The 19507-nt window shown below is 47.8% G+C and overlaps 1 protein-coding gene across 1 annotated transcript; it reads right to left on the bottom strand.

Annotated features, from left to right (window-relative positions):
* Window positions 1-253: 253 nt before the first annotated feature.
* On the bottom strand, window positions 254-16815 carry SUV39H1 (SUV39H1 histone lysine methyltransferase). Its single transcript, XM_060252962.1, has 6 exons — window positions 16651-16815; window positions 7770-7915; window positions 6307-6972; window positions 2996-3142; window positions 2539-2668; window positions 254-1321 (listed from the first exon to the last, which is right to left on the bottom strand). The coding sequence occupies exons 1-6, from the start codon at window positions 16667-16669 to the stop codon at window positions 1185-1187; spliced, it is 1245 nt and encodes a 414-aa protein (XP_060108945.1). The 5' UTR covers window positions 16670-16815; the 3' UTR covers window positions 254-1184.
* Between the last annotated feature and the right edge of the window lie 2692 nt (window positions 16816-19507).

The raw sequence follows: 19507 nt of genomic DNA, 5'->3' as shown, positions 1-19507 counted from the left end.
TTGGGGGACTGACGGTCTGATTTGGTACTAGGCAGCTTCATATGTTCAAGTCAAACATAAATGCATTGCCCCCTGTGATACCCAGTCCTCAGTGCAATTAAAACCCAATAAAATATGTAGCAAGTAAGCGAAAGCCCTGAAGGCTGGGTATAGCCTCCTCAAATGTTAGCCAACTTTAACTTTGCCTTTCTCTTGTTAGGTCTGAAACTGCTTCCATTCTCCATGCACAATCATACCACTCAAACCATCTGAATTTTGTTTTTTGGATTTTTTAAAAGAAACGATACAAAGTGTAAAGTTGCAAACAGAATAAAAATCCAACAGAATAAAGAATCCAACAATCTAATTAAGTCCATCAACCAACAGTCTGAAGCTAGATTCTTTGCCCCAACCCACTTCCACAAATACGCTTTTTAAAAAAATGTCCTTTTAAGGGGATGAAAAATACATTAGTTAAGAGAGGTGACGATGGCTTGTCTGTTTGCATAGGACAACTCTCTGAGATAGGCAATAAGTGCGACTTCAAGTACAAATTATCTTGGAGACTCTCCCCAGCGCTATGCTGAAAGGAGGTTCCGTGAATGAATAGAGAGATGGACAGCAGTCGTATATAGCACACTGAGGTAATACAGAACTTGTGTCCTGCCAAATCCATAAAAAACTGAGTGGCGGGGGGACGGTTTTCCACCTACCTGCAAAGCAACCAGGAAGCGCTTCCCATTTAGAAAGCAAGACCTTCTATCTCCTAGCAAACCACAACAAAGAAAAGAAATTAGCCAGTGTTCTCTGCCCCAAGGCACCTGCAATCAAGCCTTCCTAATAATAAACTGAGGTGGAGAAGACACCCCCCCAGCAGATTTATGAGCCATTCTGGGCTGTTGTCCTTGTAGCCAGCATCTCAGCAGCAAGTCTAACAAGTCAATTTAATCACCTGTGTTTTGAAAAGCCCCTTGCATATCATTAGAATACTTCTGCTTGGCGATGAGAAGCTGTCATGTGGAGGCGGGACCGCACAACAGGTGCGGGTCACTGCCCGCTTATATAGTTCATAGTCCCCATCATCCGTGGTTTTTTAAAGCAGGTACAGTCACTCTTAAACTGCCATTTTGCAGCAGCTGCCAGTTCATCTCTTGCCTTCCAGTTCAAGCATGGCCAGACATCTCCCAGGCAAAACCGCCAAGGAACTAGAAGAGGTATTTCCGGCAGGACTCCGTGCCGCACTTACACTCAATGCGCATCCGCTTCTTTGGGGAGCCGGTCAGGCCTCCCATGAGACTGAAATTAGTGTCCATCCGTGTGCTCTCCGCATTTACCGGGTCCACTGGGGAGGTTGAGAGAAGGGGCAGACAGGGGCGGGAATCAATACTGAAGCCAGGAACATTTTGTACTATACCTACCATCATACACAGAGGTACAGTGTAGTGATTACAGCAGGGTAGAATTCTAGCAGGAGCTCCTTTGCATATTAGGCCACACACCCCTGATATAGCCAATCCTCCAAGAGCTTACAAAAAAGAGCCTTGTAAGCTCTTGGGAGGATTGGCTACCTCAGGGGTGTGTGGCCTAATATGCAATGGAGCTCCTGCTAGAATTCCACCGCTGGATTACAGTATTGGATTACAATCTGGGAGACCCAGGTTTGAATCCCCACTGTGCTATGGAAGCTTACCAGGTTACCGTGGGCTAGTCACAGACTCTCAGCCTAATTTATCTCACCAGGATGTTGGGAGGATAAAATGGAGGAAAGGAGGACTGGGGAGAAAGGTGGAGAACAGATTAAGTAAATAAATAGAAAATAAATATTACAGCTCCCAGCAGATGGTCCCTGATAGCAGTTATTTATTTGGTCCAAAAGATTGTGCTCTAGCAATGCCCTGCCTCCTTTATCAGCGACCTGTTATAATGAAGAACAGGCAACTTTTATTACTTTTTATTGCTATCCAGACCAAATGGTCTTCCAATTCATTACACTATTTCGCCATTTGACCCTAACTTTGAATCAGTTTACACTCTTAACCCACCAACTACATGTATTTCAGCCCACTGTACCCCATCCCCTCGTCTGAAGAAGTATGCATGCATACAAAAGCTTACATTCTGAATAAAACTTCGTTGGTCTTAAAGGAGAAACTTGACTCCTACTTTGTTCTACTACTTCATACCAACACAGCTGCCCACTTGGATCTATCTCCCCACAACAGACACCTTGTCTGAGGTAGGTAAGACTGAGAGTGTTTTGAGAGAATGTTGACTGTCCCAAGGTCACCCAGCTGGCTTCATGTGGAAGAGGAATGGGGATTCAAACCCAGTTCTCCAGATTAGAGTCTGGCGTTCTTAACCACTACACCACTCCGGGACTCCTATGAATACCTTCTAATTACCCAGAACTCACATACACAGTTAAATTACAGAGTTTAAATGCAGACAAAATCTAACTTTTAAAAAATAGTTCCAAAGGACAGGACCCCTGCGTCCTAATCCGTGCAACCCAAGCTGCGTTATGCAGACTGCGACAGGCCCCAAATTTCTGTCGAATACCTTGCATGTTGTAGTCAAAGGTGAGTTCCTCCCCGATACGGATCGACCGAGTGGCGAAGAAGGCGATGCGCGGCAGCCGCTCATCGAGGTTTTCAATGAAGACGTTGTACACCTGGAGGTTGGGGTTACACTGGAAAGCAGAGAACGACGAGGAGAGGGAGAAATCAAGTCAAATCCTGGATTAAGATGGTACGTTCACCTGGATGGGCCAGGCTAACCCAATCTCATCAGATCTGGGGAGCTAAGCAGGGTGGGTCCTAGTTGGGGGTCCTCGGATGGGAGACTTGCCAAGGAAGTCCAGGGTTGCTACACAGAGGCAGGCGATGAGAAACCACCTGCCTTGAAGATCCCATGGGGTTGCCCTAAATCAGCTGTGAGCTGAAAGCACTTTCCACCAGCACCACGTTAAGGAAATACCACCGCCGCCACCACCCCCGTTGTGACCCGCTCTACTCACACTGTGGTTGACAAAATGTGAGATGTTGCCATAGTAGGCAGCATCCACCGTATAGACATCCTCTACATAGTCCAGGTCAAACAGGTAAGTGGCACCCTGCCGGTCATAGATCTGACCCCGTCGCTCTGCCTCCTCTGATGTGATGATCTGGGAGAGAGGAAGGGCAGTGAACACAGAATGCAGAAGAAACGTTTCCACTTTCTTAGCCCACTTCTGTGAACTGCTCTTTCAGCTCCCTATATTCCTGTACCCATTTCTTCTGCTGATCTTCTGCCTATCTCTGGGCTTTGTGCAGCCATATACACATATACTAATATCTTAGTCCTATCTTCAGCAAACCGAGCCTTGGGCACAGAGCAGTAAGCTGCAGTACTGCAGTCCAAGCTCTACTCACAACCTGAGTTTGATCCCGGCGGAAGCTTGGTTCAGGCAGCCGCCTCAGAGTTGACTCAGCCTTCCATCCTTCCGAGGACCCAGCTCACTGGGGGTAAAGTGTAGATGACTGGGGAAGGCAATGGCAAACCACCCCATAACAAAAAGCCTGCCCAGAAAACATTGTGAGGTGACATCATCCCATGGGTTAGTAATGACTTGGTGCTTGCACAGGGAACTACCTTTTTACCTTTCCTTTATCTTCAGTGAGCCCTGACCTGGAGACAAGCCCTACAATGAAGGGATGAGGGACTTGGGAATGGTCAGTTTGGAGAAGAGGAGGTTGAGGGGAGGCATGATTGCTCTCTTGAAGTATCTGAAAGGCTGTCGCTTAGAGGAGGGCAGGGAGCTGTTCCTGTTGCCAGCGAAGGGTAGACCTCACAATAATGGCTTTAAATTATGGGCAGAAAGGTACCAGCTGAATATTACAGGGGGGGGAAATTACAATAAGAGTAATTCAGCAGCGGGATTGGCTGCCTGGGAGATGGTGACCTTACCTTCACTGGCAGCCTTTAAGCAGTGGCTGGACGAACACTTGCAATGAGCAGGGGATTGGGCTAGATCAGGGCTGGCCAAATTGTGACTTGGGAGTCACGTGGGGCTCTCTCACATATATTGTGTGGCTCTTGAAGCCCCCACTGCCCCATCAGCTGGCTTGGAGAAGGCATTTCTCTCTTTAAATCATTTCTCCAAGCCAAGCCAGCTGGCGGCTAGGAGAATGCATGTGAAGTTAAAGTTGCTTTCTTTCCACCTCTCCCTCCCTCCATTTGCCTGCCTGCGACTCTCAAACATCCGACCTTTATTCTATGTAGATAGATCCAAGTGGGCAGCCGTGTTGGTCTGAAGCACTTAACTTGCCGTACACAAACTCCTGCTTTGTTTATTCTATGTGGCTTTTATGTTAAGCAAGTTTGGCCACTCCTGGACTAGACGGCTTATCGGGCCCCATCCAACTCTAGCTTTATTCCATCAGACTTTGGAAGCTAAACAGAGTCAGCCCTGGTTAGTTCTTGGATAGGAGACCACCAAGGAAGTCCAGAATTTTCCTACGCAGTGGGAGGCAATGACAAATTACTTCTGAACATCTCTTGCCTTGAAAACCCTGCAGCATTGCAATAGGTTGGCTGGAACTTGGTGGCAAAAAAAAAATCTTCAGGAAGGATCTCCATTAACACTCAAATGCTCTGATTAAGTTCACATGGCAGATTAAGAGTTCTCTATTGACAAACCCAAAGCTATTCTCACCATGGCAGAGAAGCTGCCAAGTGATTCCTTAAACTTCAAGGAATCCTTGATATTCTTCCTACAATGAGTTGTGGTAAAATTACATCTCTTTTTTTTTTGTGTGACATTTTTACCCCACCAAAAAAGTGTCTTTATGCCGCAGATGATCAGCGGATGGTTCAAAAGTATCTCACTACCGATGTAAAACTTTCATTGTGTGAAGCAAGTTATGCTCTAATAAAGATTAGGTAGAATTTTCCTATTATTCCCTCCTTATTGATGGAGGCATGTACTCGAAGTTTTATAAGCAGCTTTGTACTGTACAACCGTAATAGAAGACTATCTTAATTCTGACAACGCACAGTGACCCCTTACTCTAAGATACAGTGATTTCTGGACTGAGGAGTAGCAGTTTGACAGAAAATTGAGATTTTCAGGAGACAAAAGTATTAATGGATGAAAGCATTGGATGAATATTTCAGTGTGCTGACAAGATTCATCCATTATCTCTTCCTTTCTTCCTGGAGCTGCCTGGCTAACTATCCCACCTGAGTTAGCTAGGAGGCCAAGCACTTCTCTCTGTTTACATTGGACCTGGAATTCAAAGTACTGACTGCTGTTATTTAGATAAAATGAAGGATGGCGACAGTCAATGTACACATTGTTAACAATAGGGAAGCTCCCACTTTGTCACTGCATTCCTTCATTAACCACATAACAAAGTTGTCAGGGGGACTCTGTCACGTCCTTAGTCCATGCAGATAAATCAGCCTTAAGAGACCCTGCCTGTTTATCCTGTTATCTTCCCAATATCCCTCTGGTGTCTGATAAAGTGGTCTTCTCATCTGGGATTTCATGAGCACCATCTCAGATGGGACTACAACCATGGACTAGTCCAGGGTTCCCCCATGTGGCACCTGTGGGTACATGCAAGCATTTCCATGTGCTTCCAGAAAGCAGTTGGGGAATAAGTGCAACCAGTGACTGGATTCTTTCATAGAACTAAAGGAACTTTTCACCTGGATCCTTCAAATCCTAGAAGGAGGATCCAGAATCTGTGAATGGGATGTTCTTGTTCCACCATTGGTCATCTTTGTGTGTGTGTGTGTGTACACCCCCTGCTCTGGGCTTCATCTGTCTATTTATATTCGCCATCCCCTTTCCTTTGGCATGTATATTCCTGGCTTCGTCCAGGGCTTTTTTTGTAGCAGGAACCCCTTTGCCTATTAGGCCGCACACCCCAGATGTAGCCAATCCCCCAAGAGCTTACAGGGCTCTTAGTACAGGGCCTGCTGTAAGCTCCAGGAGGACAGGCTACATCAGGGGTGTGGCCTAATATGCAAAGGAGTTCCTGCTACAAAAAAAGCCCTGGCTCTGCCTCTTGTGGCAGCCATTTTACAGAGATGCTCACTTACTGCCGTACTTCAAAATTCTAAACATGCCCAGAGGTTCAAAAAGATTGGGAGTCCTGGATTAGACTGTTTTTTATGCTCACATAAACTGTTATCTCTGAAGTTATGTTTTTTTGCTGTACAGAGGTGTTATGGCTTCCCTTCCTGCATCTTTACCCAGGTGAACCCAGTTCCCATTTCGTTCTTCTTGCATCCTGGGCCACCTCCCGTGAACCTCTTTAGTCTCCTGCCTGCCCATCCTACCTCTCCTACGTATTCCATGACAAAGCTGTTCTTGCGGATCTTCTCCAGCGTGCGCACACCCCAGCCGCGCCCGTTATCTGTCCGGAAAATGCAGAGGTCGTAACGAATGCCCTTCTGCACCACACGGTTGGGACAGTCGATCCCGCATCTGCAGCGGGAATTGCACTCGTAGATGGGCATGCCGGCCTTGATCTTCACTTGGCCCAGCTCGTTGTAAGCAAATTTATGGTGCGAAACCCCCGGGCAGCAACCGTCCACTGCTTCCGACCGACAGTCTCGGCATTCGCAGCCCACGGCCACCTGGTTGAGAATGATGCCGTCCCCAACCTTGTACTCATTGATGTAGACAAAGTCCCGGGGAGGCCCGTCCAAGTCCACTTCATTCTCTACCACGATGCGTCCCTTGTGATTGCGTTTGGCATTGAGCTCGTACTCCCACTGCTGCAGGGCCTGCCGCTGCTTGGCCTTCTGCACCAGGTAGCTAGTGATGCCTTGGTCAAGGAAGCGCATGTTCTTTCTCATCCTGTCTCCGCGCTGGACCAACGCCTGCTCGAGGTCCCGGTGGAACTGCTTGAGGATACTGATGCATCGCAAGTTCTTACGGGGCTCCCAGGTGCTTTCCACTTCCGAGTAGCCCCGCCACTTCACCAGGTAGTATTCCTCGTCCTGTGCAAAAGGAAACCGTGCCCAGTGTCAGCTTGAAACAGTGCCGGATTAAACCCTGCGGAGGCCCCTAGGCAGTCAGAATCTTGGGGGCCCCCTCGCAAGTTACCTCAGAGTCGGAGCACCCGTCCTGCCGCCTGCAGCCCCTGCTGCAGCCTGCAGGCACCTTCTCAAAAGCCCCTTTGACGAAGCTGCAGGGAAGAGGCAGAGAGAGGCAAACGTGGCGATGACACCAGCAGCATCCGCACCAGGCAAGTTGGGCAAAGAAAGGCTCAGTGTGTGCAGGCTGGGAGGGCTGCAAGCAGGGGGGAAACTGTGGGAGAAAGCCGCCCCCGGGGCCCCTTAAGGTGTGGGGCCCATAGGATGGTACCTACTTGGCCTATTTGTTAACATGGCCCTGGTTTGAAAAATGACATTCTTCTTCCCAGAGCAGAAAACAGACCCCCAGAAAATAAGGTCTCTCAGTAATCGCCACTGAAGCCCCAGGGCAAGGATAGAACCCAAGAATCCAGAGTGGAATTTAGCAGTCCTAAACCTATTTCCATCAGGTCTTATAGAACCCTTTCCCCACAATTCCACTTCTGTAGCAGCCTAGAATTTCTGCCCACAAGAGAGAGACTTGCTCTCTGTTTCAGTACTGCCTGGCTGATAATAATGAGACGGGGGAAAGTGAGAGGAGAGGAAGATGAGAGAGTCCAAAATACTGCCAAGATTCTGTAGAGAAACAGTCAACAAAGAACTAGAAAGGGAGACGCTGGGTCACATAAAAGGAGGCAATGCAAAAGCTGTGGGAAACTCACCCGAATTTTCATGTAGTCATACAGATATTCCACTTCAAAATCACACAGGTTTCTCCTGGTGACGCCCAAGTCCGAACAGCATACTTTTTCCAACCGGCACAAATCCTGGAGCTGGGACTGAGTGGATTTGCAACAAACAGAGCAGGCTAGAGAGGACAGGAATGGGGAGAAGGGGCAGAGATGAACTGTTAGAAGAAGTGCTGTTTTGCCTTTGAAAAGATGGTTTCTCTGGCTTGTTCTTCTCAGACTTCTAACCTAGAGAACGGGCCTGCTCTGGTCTGTGGGCCCTGTTCCTCTCTGCCTCCAAGGTTTTCCCAACACCTGGAGAGGCTTTTGTCTCTCTCCAGTAACCCGCTACCACCACCTGACCTCTGTAGGAATTGCCCGCTGGGATGATCATGACTCCCAGCTTCCCTTCCAAGTTCTGAGGCCTTGCCTCTGTGTCTCCCACTGCTCAGCACCTGGTCACCGCGGGGACACTTTATTGCCTTGTGCGCCCCTAGAGGAATAGCCGCTTGCCAACTGACGGCTTTCCCCCTGACACTCTTTTTAAAATAGTGCATCCAGGAGGGTGGGAGGCTATGTGGCACAGAGAAGTATTACTAGTATCAAAAATTATAAAGTATTTATTAAAAAGCAAATGTTCACAAGCATACTTTTTGCACAGCCCCAGATTGAGCAAGGGATTCAAAAGAAATGGGTAAAACACAATTCCTGCCTCTCTCTATTCATGTCCTATCAGATGTTAAATACAGGACAGACGCCTTAGATTAGAACGTTATAGATCTCTACAGAGTTACAATTACTTTGCAGCTTCCTTCAGCTGTCCAGGCCAGCACATGGCAATAGCTGTTGCCTCCAGACCTCAGTTAAGAGTTCTGTCTGCTTCAACGGAATCAGCAGCCAGGAGACCTCCCTCCTGACTCCCAGGAATGTTATAATCTCTCTTTTCTCCACCCACTGACCCAGTCAGGCTGGGTCAAAGAAGCTTTTCCTGAAGACTTCCTAGTCTTTAATACCTCCAAATCTCTGAACCCTGCTTGGGGGTGGGACTGGACCATCCTATTATCGTTAGAGTTTTTTTGGCATTTTGTGATAGGTAAAGTGGGGCTGGAAAGCCACTGACTGACTTCCCCCTTCCTGCCTGTTCTCTGCCCAGAGAGAAAAGCCATTTCTTCACAGGGTCATTAGGAGAAAGGAGATCTCAGGATGTGGTGTCAGAGGCACTTTTCAAAGGTCAGTTGCAGGAGACAACAGGTAAAACACCTCAAGCAAGCCGTCTTAGAAAGCCTCTACTAAAGAAAAGGTGCAAGCACCAGTCGTTTCCGACTCTGGGGTGACATCCCATCATGACGTTTTCATGGCAGACTTTTTAATGGGGTGGTTTGCCACTGCCTTCCCCAGTCATCTACACTTTCCCTCCAGCAAGCTGGGTACTCATTTTACTGACCTCAGAAGGATGAAAGGCTGAGTCAACCTCAAGCCGGCTACCCGAACCCAGCTTCCACCGGGATCGAACTCAGGTCGTGAGCAGAGCGCTCGGACTGCAGTACTGCAGCACTACCACTCTGCACCACGGGGCTCCTTAATCCTCTACTACACACCCAGATTTGTTTGCACACATCACTTCCATACCAGTCTTCCATTTATTCCAGCCATGAGCTTTCCACAATAGAACTTATCTGCAGCTCCCGTTTGCCTTTGTCTTCTTTCACATATGCATGCACTTCGAAGCTATAAATACCTCGATAAGTCGACAGCTATCACTGTTTTATAGGCTACTCACACATACAAATGCGGAAGAAGTTTTTAATATCCCAGTTTTCCCTAAGAACCTCAAAGCAACTTACAATCACCTTCCCTTCATTTCCCCACAACAGGCACCTTGTGAGGCAGGAGGGACTGAGAGAGTTTGGAGAGAACTGTGACTGGCCCAAGGTCACCCAGCAGGCATCATGTGGAAGAGCAGAAGGGAATCATCAAACCCACTTCTCCAGATTAGAGTCCACCACTCTTAACCACTACGCCACGCTGGCTCTTGTGAGGAGATGACTCTGAACACCAAGCTAAAAGTAGCACAGAATTTATACTATGCTGACTCCTACTATGGCTCTCAGTTGGTTCACCTCAGAACCCCTACATAGGCAGAAACCCAATATTTACTATCTAGTACATTTGTATCCCCACTTTTTATTTATTTAAAACATTTACTAGCTGCCTTTCTACCTTACAGAACTCAGCAGCTTACAAAACAAAGCAATAACCATAAAGGTACAAAAAATAACTATAAAAGTTCTTTTCCTCCAGAGTTGCATACATGACCAGTGTTCCCTCTAAACTGAGTTAGCATGAGCTAGCTCACAGTTTCTTGGCCCCTGGCTCACACATTTTTGTCTTAGTCCAGGAAAAATGACCCCAGTCAGGGCTTTTTTTTGTAGCAGGAACTCCTTTACATATTGGGCCACACATCCCTGATGTAGCCAATCCTCCAAGAGCTTACAGTAGGCCCTGTACTAAGAACCCTGTAAGCTCTTGGAGGATTGGCTACATCAGGGGTGTGTGGCCCAATATGCAAGAGTTTCTGCTACAAACCCCCCCTCCCCCCGAGAGCTAACTAATTTATGCAGTAGCTCACAATTTTAATGCCAGCAGCTAATGAAGTAGAATTTTTGCTCACAAGACTCCATAGCTGAGAGGGAACACAGTACATGACTCTCTAGTTTTTCAAACACATTGCTACTAAATGCTAATGCATTGGCACATAAAAGAAGCCATGTTGGATCAGGCCAATGGTCCATCCAGTCCAACACTCTGTGTCACACAGTGGCCAAAAACCAAGTGCCATCAGGAGGTCCACCAGTGGTGCTAGAAGCCCTCCCCCTGTGCCCCCCCCAAGCACCAAGAATGCAGAGCATCACTGCCCCAGACAGAGAGTTCCAACAATACGCTATGGCTAACAGCCACTGATGCACCTCTGCACCATATGCTTATCCCATCGCCTCTTGAAGCTACCTATGCTTATAGCCGCCGCCACCTCCTGTGGCAGTGAATTCCACGTGTTAATCACCCTTTGGGTAAAGAATACTTCCTTTAATCTGTTCTAACCCAACTGCTCAGCAATTTCATTGAGTGCCCACGAGTTCTTGTTTTGTGAGAAAGGGAGAAAAGTCCTTTCTCTACCTTCTCTATCCCATGCATAATCTTGTAAACCCCTATCATGTCACCCCCTCACTCAATGTTTCTCCAAGCTAAAGAACCCCAAGCGTTTTAACCTTTCTTCATAGGGAAAGTGTTCCAACCCTTTAATCATTCTAGTTGCCCTTTTCTGCACTTTTTCCAGTGCTGTAATATCTTTTTTGAGGCGTGGTGACCAGATTAGTGGGATATGGCAATAGCTGCTTATCATCAGTAATTCGAGCAACACGCACCACCTAGACTGTATGACTGATTTTACATCCCAAGCAAGGAGTCATCATCAGTTCTTCGAACTTGTTCAAATGCTAAGAAAGAGCGTTGCTTCCTCCATTTGCAAACTGGTAAGAAAAAAAGAGGAAGAAGCTTGTTGAGAAACACACACCCAAAGAATCCTCTTTCCTAGGGAAAGTTTAGATACTTCATGCCAGCATTCATATTAAAAAAACTGGTGTGATTAACAAACATTGAAGTCAGGTATCCACCAAAGTTCAGGTCATCTGATACGGGTCTGCACTTCACTCATTCCACTACTTTATTTCCAAGAAAACACTAATCAGAGAAGACAAAAGGTGGCAGTAAGAGAGGTTAAATGGAGTCTCATTATTTGCTTTATTTATACCCTGCCTTTCTCCTGCAAAATGGCCTACATTGTTTTCCTCTCCTCCACTGTATCCTTAAGAACATAAGAAAAGCCATGTTGTATCAGGCCAATGGCTTATCCAGTCCAACACTCTGCGTCATCAAGAGGTCCATCAGTGGGACCAGGACACTAGAAGCCCTCCAACTGTTGCCCCCCCAAAGCACCACTTACACCACATACAGAGCATCACTGCCCCAGACAGAGAGTTCCAACAATACGCTGTGGCTAATAGCCACTGATGGACCTCTGTTCCATATGTTTATCCAATCCCCTCTTGAAGCTGGCTATGCCTGTAGCCACCACTGCCTCCTGTGGCAATGCCAATAAATTCCACATGTTAATTTTATTGTTGATTGTTTTTATGATGTAACCCGCCCTGAGCCTGTTCTACAGGAAGGGCGGGCTAAAAATCAAATAAAAAAATAAATAATCACCCTTTGGGTAAAGAAGTACTTCCTTTTATCCGTTCTAACCCGACTGCTCAGCAATTTCATGGAGTGTCCACGAGTTCTTGTCTTGTCAGAAAGGGAGAAAAGCAGGTCTTTCTCTACCTTCTCTATCCCGTGCAAAATCTTGTAAACCTCCTGCAATCCTTACAACAACCCTGTAAGATAGGTCAGGCTGGGGGTGAGGGAGAGGTGCGATTGACCCCAAGAGTAGACAGCATGCTTCCATGGCAGAGTGGAGAGTCGAACCTTGGTCTAACAGATATGATACTATATTCACCATGCTGCACCATACAATTCACATACACCCCGCTAAACCACCCCATGTCGGAGAAGTGTGTAGTAACAAATGACACACAGAAGACTTTTAACAGCAGAATCTCAATCAGAACAAACTACAAATGGGGAAGTGGAAAGTTACAGGATCCCCTTTTGATACTGTCCATCTCCTAGAACTCTGCCATAGGAGCAACTCCAAAACTTTACTACCATTCAAACAGTTAAAAATCTTTTTCCAGCTTTAGGCTGCAGTTTTATGCACACCTATCATAAGCCTCCTTGAACAAAGTGAGGTTTACCTTTGAGTAAACATGCACAGGATTGCAAGTCTGTTAGGGGTTGATTTGTAGAAATTCGTTGGACTCAGTAACTTAAGAATTTGTTTTTCACTAAATAAAGTCCACTAAAAGGATCTCCAGCTTCAAAAACTGCTTTATGAATATGATATCCTGGGGCTCAGGTGAATTAATCTCATACATACCAACAATTCAAACAGACATGAAGCTTCGCAAAGTCTTGCAAAACTCGGTGTTTTTTTTTAAATTGCCTTTTACCTGCAGAAAATTCATTCCTTTAGAACAAATAATAATTACAGTACTAGGTGCAAGGTCAGCATAAGCATTCACGGAAAGGGTAGAGACGAAGGGAAAGGGATGAAGGGAACAGGATGATTATCTTTTACGATTAGCATGTAGTTATCTGCTCACGTTCTTAGGATGAAAGAGGTTATAAATCAGATGCAGCGTCAGAACATTGGAAAAGCCCTGCTGGATTTGACCAGTGGTCCATCCAGTCCAGCATCCTGTCTCACATAGCAGCCAACCAGTTCCTCTGGAGAGCCAACAACAGGCATAGAAGCTGAGGTCTTTGTAAGAACATAAGAAGAGCCCTGCTGGATTAGACCAGTGGTCCAGCTAGTCCAACATTCTGTTTCACACAGCAGCTGGCCACTTCCTCTGGACAGCCAACAGCAGGGCAGAGAAGCTGAGGCCTTCCCCTAATGTTGCCTCCTGGCACTGGGATTCAGAGGCTTACTGCAACCCCCCCTCCACACACACACACCCAGTGACCCCTGTTCCATGCCCAGAATATGGCAAAAAATCTCCAGGATTCCTGGCTAAACTGGCCTGGATAAAAAAAAAAAATGCTACCTCATTCCAATTTCCCTGAAGGCTGAAGCCTTCATAAGAACATCAGAAGAGCCCTGCTGGATCAGACCAGTGAGGGTCCATCTAATCCAGCATCCTGTTTCACAGTGGCCAACCAGTTCCTCTGAAGGGCCGACAACAGGGCATAGAGAACCGGGTCTTCCCATGATGCTGCTGTCTGGCACTAGGATTCAGAGGTTGACTGTCCTTGAATGAGGAAGTTCCCTTTAGTTGCCATGGCTATTAGCCACCGATAGACTTAGAAAAGAGCTAGACTCCAGTAGCACCCCAAAGACCATCAAAAACATCAGAGTCATAGTTAAAGAAAGGACATCAGCTCTTTACAAAAAGAGGGCTGAAGGTATTCTAAACTTGGATCAACCTCATTTCTGGAGGCCAGGCTGAGCTCCACGAATGTCACTTAGCTGAGCCATCTCCCTTAGTGTTCAAGGCTCTTCCCCCAGCCCCCAGTATTCCTAAACGGATTAACACTAGTGGCTAAAAAAGTCAAGGGTGTCACATGTAAATTAAGTTTTAAAGAAAGAAACTCTGCATTAGTTTCAAAGGGTAGTCATGCTGTTCTGCATTAGAAGAGCTAGATTTGAATTCAGTAGCACCTTAGAGAACGAGATTTTGAGGTACAACCGTTCAAGCATCAGTTCTGATAAAGGTAGCTTTGTCTTTTGAAACACCAAAATCCCATTGATCTCTAAGTGCTGCTGGACTTGAATCAAACTCAGCATTATAAAGTTTTAGTCCAGTGGCAACTTTAAGACCAACACGGCTGCCCATCTGAACCAAACTCCTCAACATTGATTATGATTGAGCTGTTAAACCAGAATTATGGATTATTTAGGGAGCAAAGGGTTGGGATGACAAATTGAATAGGGAGACAACTGCCCTTTGGGGGTGGGGGGGCTAATCCATAAAGCTAAGAAGTCAACAAAGGGGGTGTCCTTCTGGATCAGGGGAAAGTCAATCCTGTCAAGAGAAATCCAGGTGTGCAATCGTGTTGGTCTGAAGCAACAGAACAAAATCTGAGTCCAGTGGCACCTTTAAGACCAACAAAGTTCAACGCTGGGTATAAGCTTTTGGGCGCACACACACGTCTTGAGACAGATCCAGGTCTGGAGCAACAGGACACAGTATGAGTTCAGTGGCACCTTTAAGACCAACAAAGTTTGCGCAAGTGCTAGAGCAGGGGTCCTCAAACTACGGCCCGCGGGCCAGATGCGGCCCGCTGAGGACGTTGATGCGGCCCGCCGGGTTATGGCAAAATCAGACTGGAAGTGACGTTCGACCTAAACTCGCGTTAGCAACTCATACTTCCGGCACTGGGCTGAGGCGACAGAGACAGAGTGTGAGGCGATACCAAAGTGAGGTGAGTTCCCAGGCTGGGGTGTGTGGTGTGGGGAAGGGAGAGAGATGCAGAAGACGGAGAACTGACGGCCCGCGGCCTTGTACAGTAACGGCAGCCACCACAACAGTCCGGCCCTCCAACAGTCTGAGGGACAGTGAACTGGCCCCCTATTTAAAAAGTTTGAGGACCCCTGTGCTAGAGCATCTGCTTGGTAAGCAGAAGGTCCCAGGTTCAATCCCCAGCATTTCCAACAAAAAAGGGTCCAGGCAAATAGGAGTGAAAAACCTCAGCTTGAGACCCTGGAGAGCTGCCGCCACTCTGAGTAGACAATACGGACTTTGGGAGGGACGGTGGCTCAGTGCTAGAGCATCTGCTTGGTAAGCAGAAGGTCCCAGGTTCAATCCCCAGCATTTCCAACAAAAAAGGGTCCAGGCAAATAGGAGTGAAAAACCTCAGCTTGAGACCCTGGAGAGCTGCCGCCACTCTGAGTAGACAATACGGACTTTGGGAGGGACGGTGGCTCAGTGCTAGAGCATCTGCTTGGTAAGCAGAAGGTCCCAGGTTCAATCCCCAGCATTTCCAACAAAAAAGGGTCCAGGCAAATAGGAGTGAAAAACCTCAGCTTGAGACCCTGGAGAGCTGCCGCCACTCTGAGTAGACAATACGGACTTTGGGAGGGACGGTGGCTCAGTGGTAGAGCATCTGCTTGGGAAGCAGAAGGTCCCAGGTTCATTCCCCGGCATCTCCAACTAAAAAAGGGTCCAGGCAAGTAGGTGAAAAAAAACTCAGCTTGAGACCCTGGAGAGCCGCCGCCAGTCTGAGTAGACAATATTGACTTTGATGGACTGAGGGTCTGATTCAGTATAAGGCAGCTTCATATGTCCATATGTTTGGTGCATGCTTCTTCAGGTACCAAGAAGCATGCCCAGAATTAAACTTTTGTTAGTCTTAAAGCTGCCACTGGACTCAAACTTAAACCTGTCAACAGTCTGGTGAAGTATGTCCCACAAAAAAGGAAAAGATTTTGTGAGGGACACGTGTATGGCGAGGAGGGGGGATAAGTGGGGCCTGGCTGGTACAGGGGAGTTTATGAAGCCCCTTTGGTGTAGCGGTCAGAGCTAGCCCAGCACCGCGGAGACCCGGGTTCGAAACCGGCGCTCTCGCTCTAAAGTCCATAGGATGGACCATCGCTCTTTCTCTCCCTCAGGCCCTTCAAGCGGGTTGTTGGCAGGCAAAAGCGGAGAAAGGCGCGGGAAGAGAATAACATCAGACGGCTTTATTAGAGGATAGAGACGAAGAGTGGCGGAAAAGACGCGGGAGCGGCTGAGGCGAAGGAGACAAGAGTCGGCGTCCCTGAAGGGACCTGGCGGGCGCTTATTTTGCGCGGAAATTTTATTACTGAACGCGAGAACGAGGGACACCCACCCAGCCGACTTCGGCTGGCGGTTTATATGCCGGGGCTCAACCGGTTTATATGCCTCAGGTCTCAACCGCCCCACACCGTCCCTCCTTTCCCGCCTTCGGGGCGAAAGAGGACGGCGGCTCCGTAACGGTCGCTGCCGCCGCTGCCACCTCCCGCCCTTCCGAACGTTGCGGCGGAGGGCGCCGATTGGCTCCTGCGCTCGCGACGGGACAGCGCATCTTTTTTCTTTACCTCCCCCCCCCCCGCAGTGGTCGCCGCCAGTCAAACTCCCCCCCCCCTCAGTATTCGCGGCTGCTGCTTGGCGCGCGCACGTGCCCGCCGCCGCCACCCTTAAAGTTCCACCACGCCGCCAGAAAACCGCGCGCGCGCCCTCCGGCTCCGCTCACTCACCTTTTAAATTTTCCGCCATTTTGGGTCCCTCTTCCTTTATTTATTTATTTATTTATTTCAATTTCCCTCCAGTCAACTGAGGCCGCCAGAAAACTTTTCATCTCACCAGAACGTGGAGGCGGAGGAGGGGGTCGGCGCCCGACTACCCTATGGCGCGGGCTCATTGAGGCTAGCCGAGCGCGCCTCGCCCAATGGGAAGTGCGGGAGCGCGGCGAAGTCCCGCCCCGAGCGCCCTCGAGGGCCCGCCTCCCTTGACCTCATTTGCATGGGCTCCTCGGCGCGCGGCCCGCTGACTCTTGCACGATGCGGTCTTGCAGGGGGGGAGAGGAAGTCCCATTGAACTCAGCGGGCTTTACTTCCGTGTAAACGACGGAGGGTTGTAAAAAAAAAAAAAATCGAAGCTGTCAAAAGTTTCGCAACTTGCCCCGCCGGACTGGGTGACTCGCCGACAGCGAAGAATGTGGCAAGAGTTTGGAGAAGAGAATTGCAAAAGGGAACGGGAAAGGGCTGACACCTTTCCAAAAATACTAGATATTCACTTACAGGGACTAGACTTCATAATTCCCTGGGGGGATGGCACCGGCTGAAGTGCATTACTTAACAAATGAAATTATATATCAGGGGTGGCCAAATTTGCTTAACATAAGAGCCACATAGAATAATTGTCAGAACATCAGATGTTTGAGAGCAACAAGACATGAACGTTGGATGTTTGAGAGCTGCAAGACATAAATGTCAGATGTTGGAAGGAAGGAAGGAAATAGATGGGGAGCTGGAGAGGTGGAAAGAAAGCAACTTTAAATGCATTTCCCAAGTTGGCTTGGCGAAGTGATTTAAAGAAACATGCCTTCTCCAAGCTGTGGGAGCTTCAAGAGCCACACAATATATGTGAAAAAGCCACATGTAGCTCCCAAGCCACAGTTTGACCACCCCTGTTATACAGTATGTCACAGAAGTGAGTACACCTCACATTTTGTAAATATTTAAGTATATCTTTTCATGCGACAACACTGAAGAAATGACACTTGGCTACAATGTAAAGTAGTAAGTCTACAGATTGTATAACAGTGTAAATGTGCTGTCCCCTCAAAATTACGCAACACACAGCTATTAATGTCTAAACTGCTGGAAACAAAAGTGAGTACACCCCTAAGTAATAATGTCCAAATGGGGCCCAAAGTGTTAATATTTTGTGCGGCCACCATTATTTTCCATCACTGCCTTAACCCTCTTGGGCATAGAGTTCACCAGAGCTTCACAGGTTGCCACTGGAGTCCTCTTCCACTCCTCCATGGTGACGTCATGTAGCTGGTGGATGTTAGAGACCTTGCACACCTCCACCTTCCGTTTCAGGATGCCCCACAGATGCTCAAAAGGGTTTAGGTCTGGAGACATGCTTGGCCAATCCATCACCTTTACCCTCAGCTTCTTTAGCAAGGCAGTGGTCGTTTTGGAGGTGTGTTTGGGGTCATTATCATGTTGGAATACTGCCCTGCGGCCCAGTCTCCGAAAGGAGGGGATCGTGCTCTGCTTCAGTATGTCACAGCACATGTTGGCATTCATGGTTCCCTCAATTAACTGTAGCTCCCCAGTGCTGGCAGCACTCATGCAGCCCCAGACCATGACATTCCCACCACCATGCTTGACTGTAGGCAAGACACACTCATCTTTGTATGCCTCACCTGGTTGCCGCCACACACGCTTGACACCATCTGAACCAAATAAGTTTATCTTGGTCTCATCGGACCACAGGACGTGGTTCCAGAAATCCATGTCCTTAGTCTGCTTGTCTGCAGCAAACCATTTGCGGGCTTTCTTGTGCATCATCTTTAGAAGAGGCTTCCTTCTGAGACGACAGCCCGGCAGGCCAATTTGATGCAGGGTGCGGCGTATGGTCTGAGCACTGACAGGCTGACCTCCCACCCCTTCAACCTCTGTAGCAATGTTATGGTCTGGGGCTGCATGAGTGCTGTGACATACTGAAGCAGAGCATGATCCCCTCCCTTCAGAGACTGGGCCACAGGGCAATATTCCAACATGATAACGACCCCAAACACACCTCCAAAATGACCACTGCCTTGCTAAAGAAGCCGAGGGTAAAGGTGATGGACTGGCCAAGCATGTCTCCAGACCTAAACCCTATTGAGCATCTGTGGGGCATCCTGAAACGGAAGGTGGAGGTGCGCAAGGTCTCTAACATCCACCAGCTACGTGACGTCATCATGGAGGAGTAGAGGAGGACTCCAGTGGCAACCTGTGAAGCTCTGGTGAACTCTATGCCCAAGAGGGTTAAGGCAGTGCTGGAAAATAATGGTGGCCACACAAAATATTGACACTTTTGGCCCCATTTGGACATTATCACTTAGGGGTGTACTCACTTTTCTTGCCAGCAGTTTAGACATTAATGGCTGTGCGTTGCGTAATTTTGAGGGGACAGCACATTTACACTGTTATACTAGCTGTAGACTCACTACATTACATTGTAGCCAAGTGTCATTTCTTCAGTGTTGTCACATGAAAAGATATATTTAAATATTTACAAAATGTGAGGGGGTGTACTCACTTCTGTGACATACTGTATATAATAGATCCTGTCGACAATCATGCAGTTTTAAGATTGGGGAGACCAGAGCTTTAAGATTGGGAAGAACAGAGTTCAAATCCCCCACTTAGCTATAATGCACAGATCTTGGGCCAGTTACGCATTCAGCCTAAATTGTGAGGAAAAGACATTGGGGGAGGAAGTATTCCATGTTTTAATATTTTAACGCAGGGGTGTCAAACATGTGTGTGTGTGGGGAAATAAGGCCTACAAAGGGCTCTTATCAGGCCCAGCAGCAACACACTGTCATCTGCT

The sequence above is a fragment of the Heteronotia binoei genome, chromosome 13 (assembly GCF_032191835.1).
Source record: "Heteronotia binoei isolate CCM8104 ecotype False Entrance Well chromosome 13, APGP_CSIRO_Hbin_v1, whole genome shotgun sequence".
NCBI lineage: Eukaryota > Metazoa > Chordata > Lepidosauria > Squamata > Gekkonidae > Heteronotia > Heteronotia binoei.
The sequence above is the reverse complement of the archived record's forward strand: the minus strand, read 5'-3'. Positions and strand labels throughout refer to the sequence as shown.

Excerpts from the sequence above, each read along its gene's own strand:
- SUV39H1 (XM_060252962.1), bottom strand. Across the intron at positions 3,143-6,306 it reads TCATGGAATACGTAGGAGAG|ATCATCACATCAGAGGAGGC; the intron begins GTAGGATGGGCA and ends CCTCTCTCCCAG. Across the intron at positions 1,322-2,538 it reads CTTTGACTACAACATGCAAG|TGGACCCGGTAAATGCGGAG; the intron begins GTATTCGACAGA and ends CAACCTCCCCAG.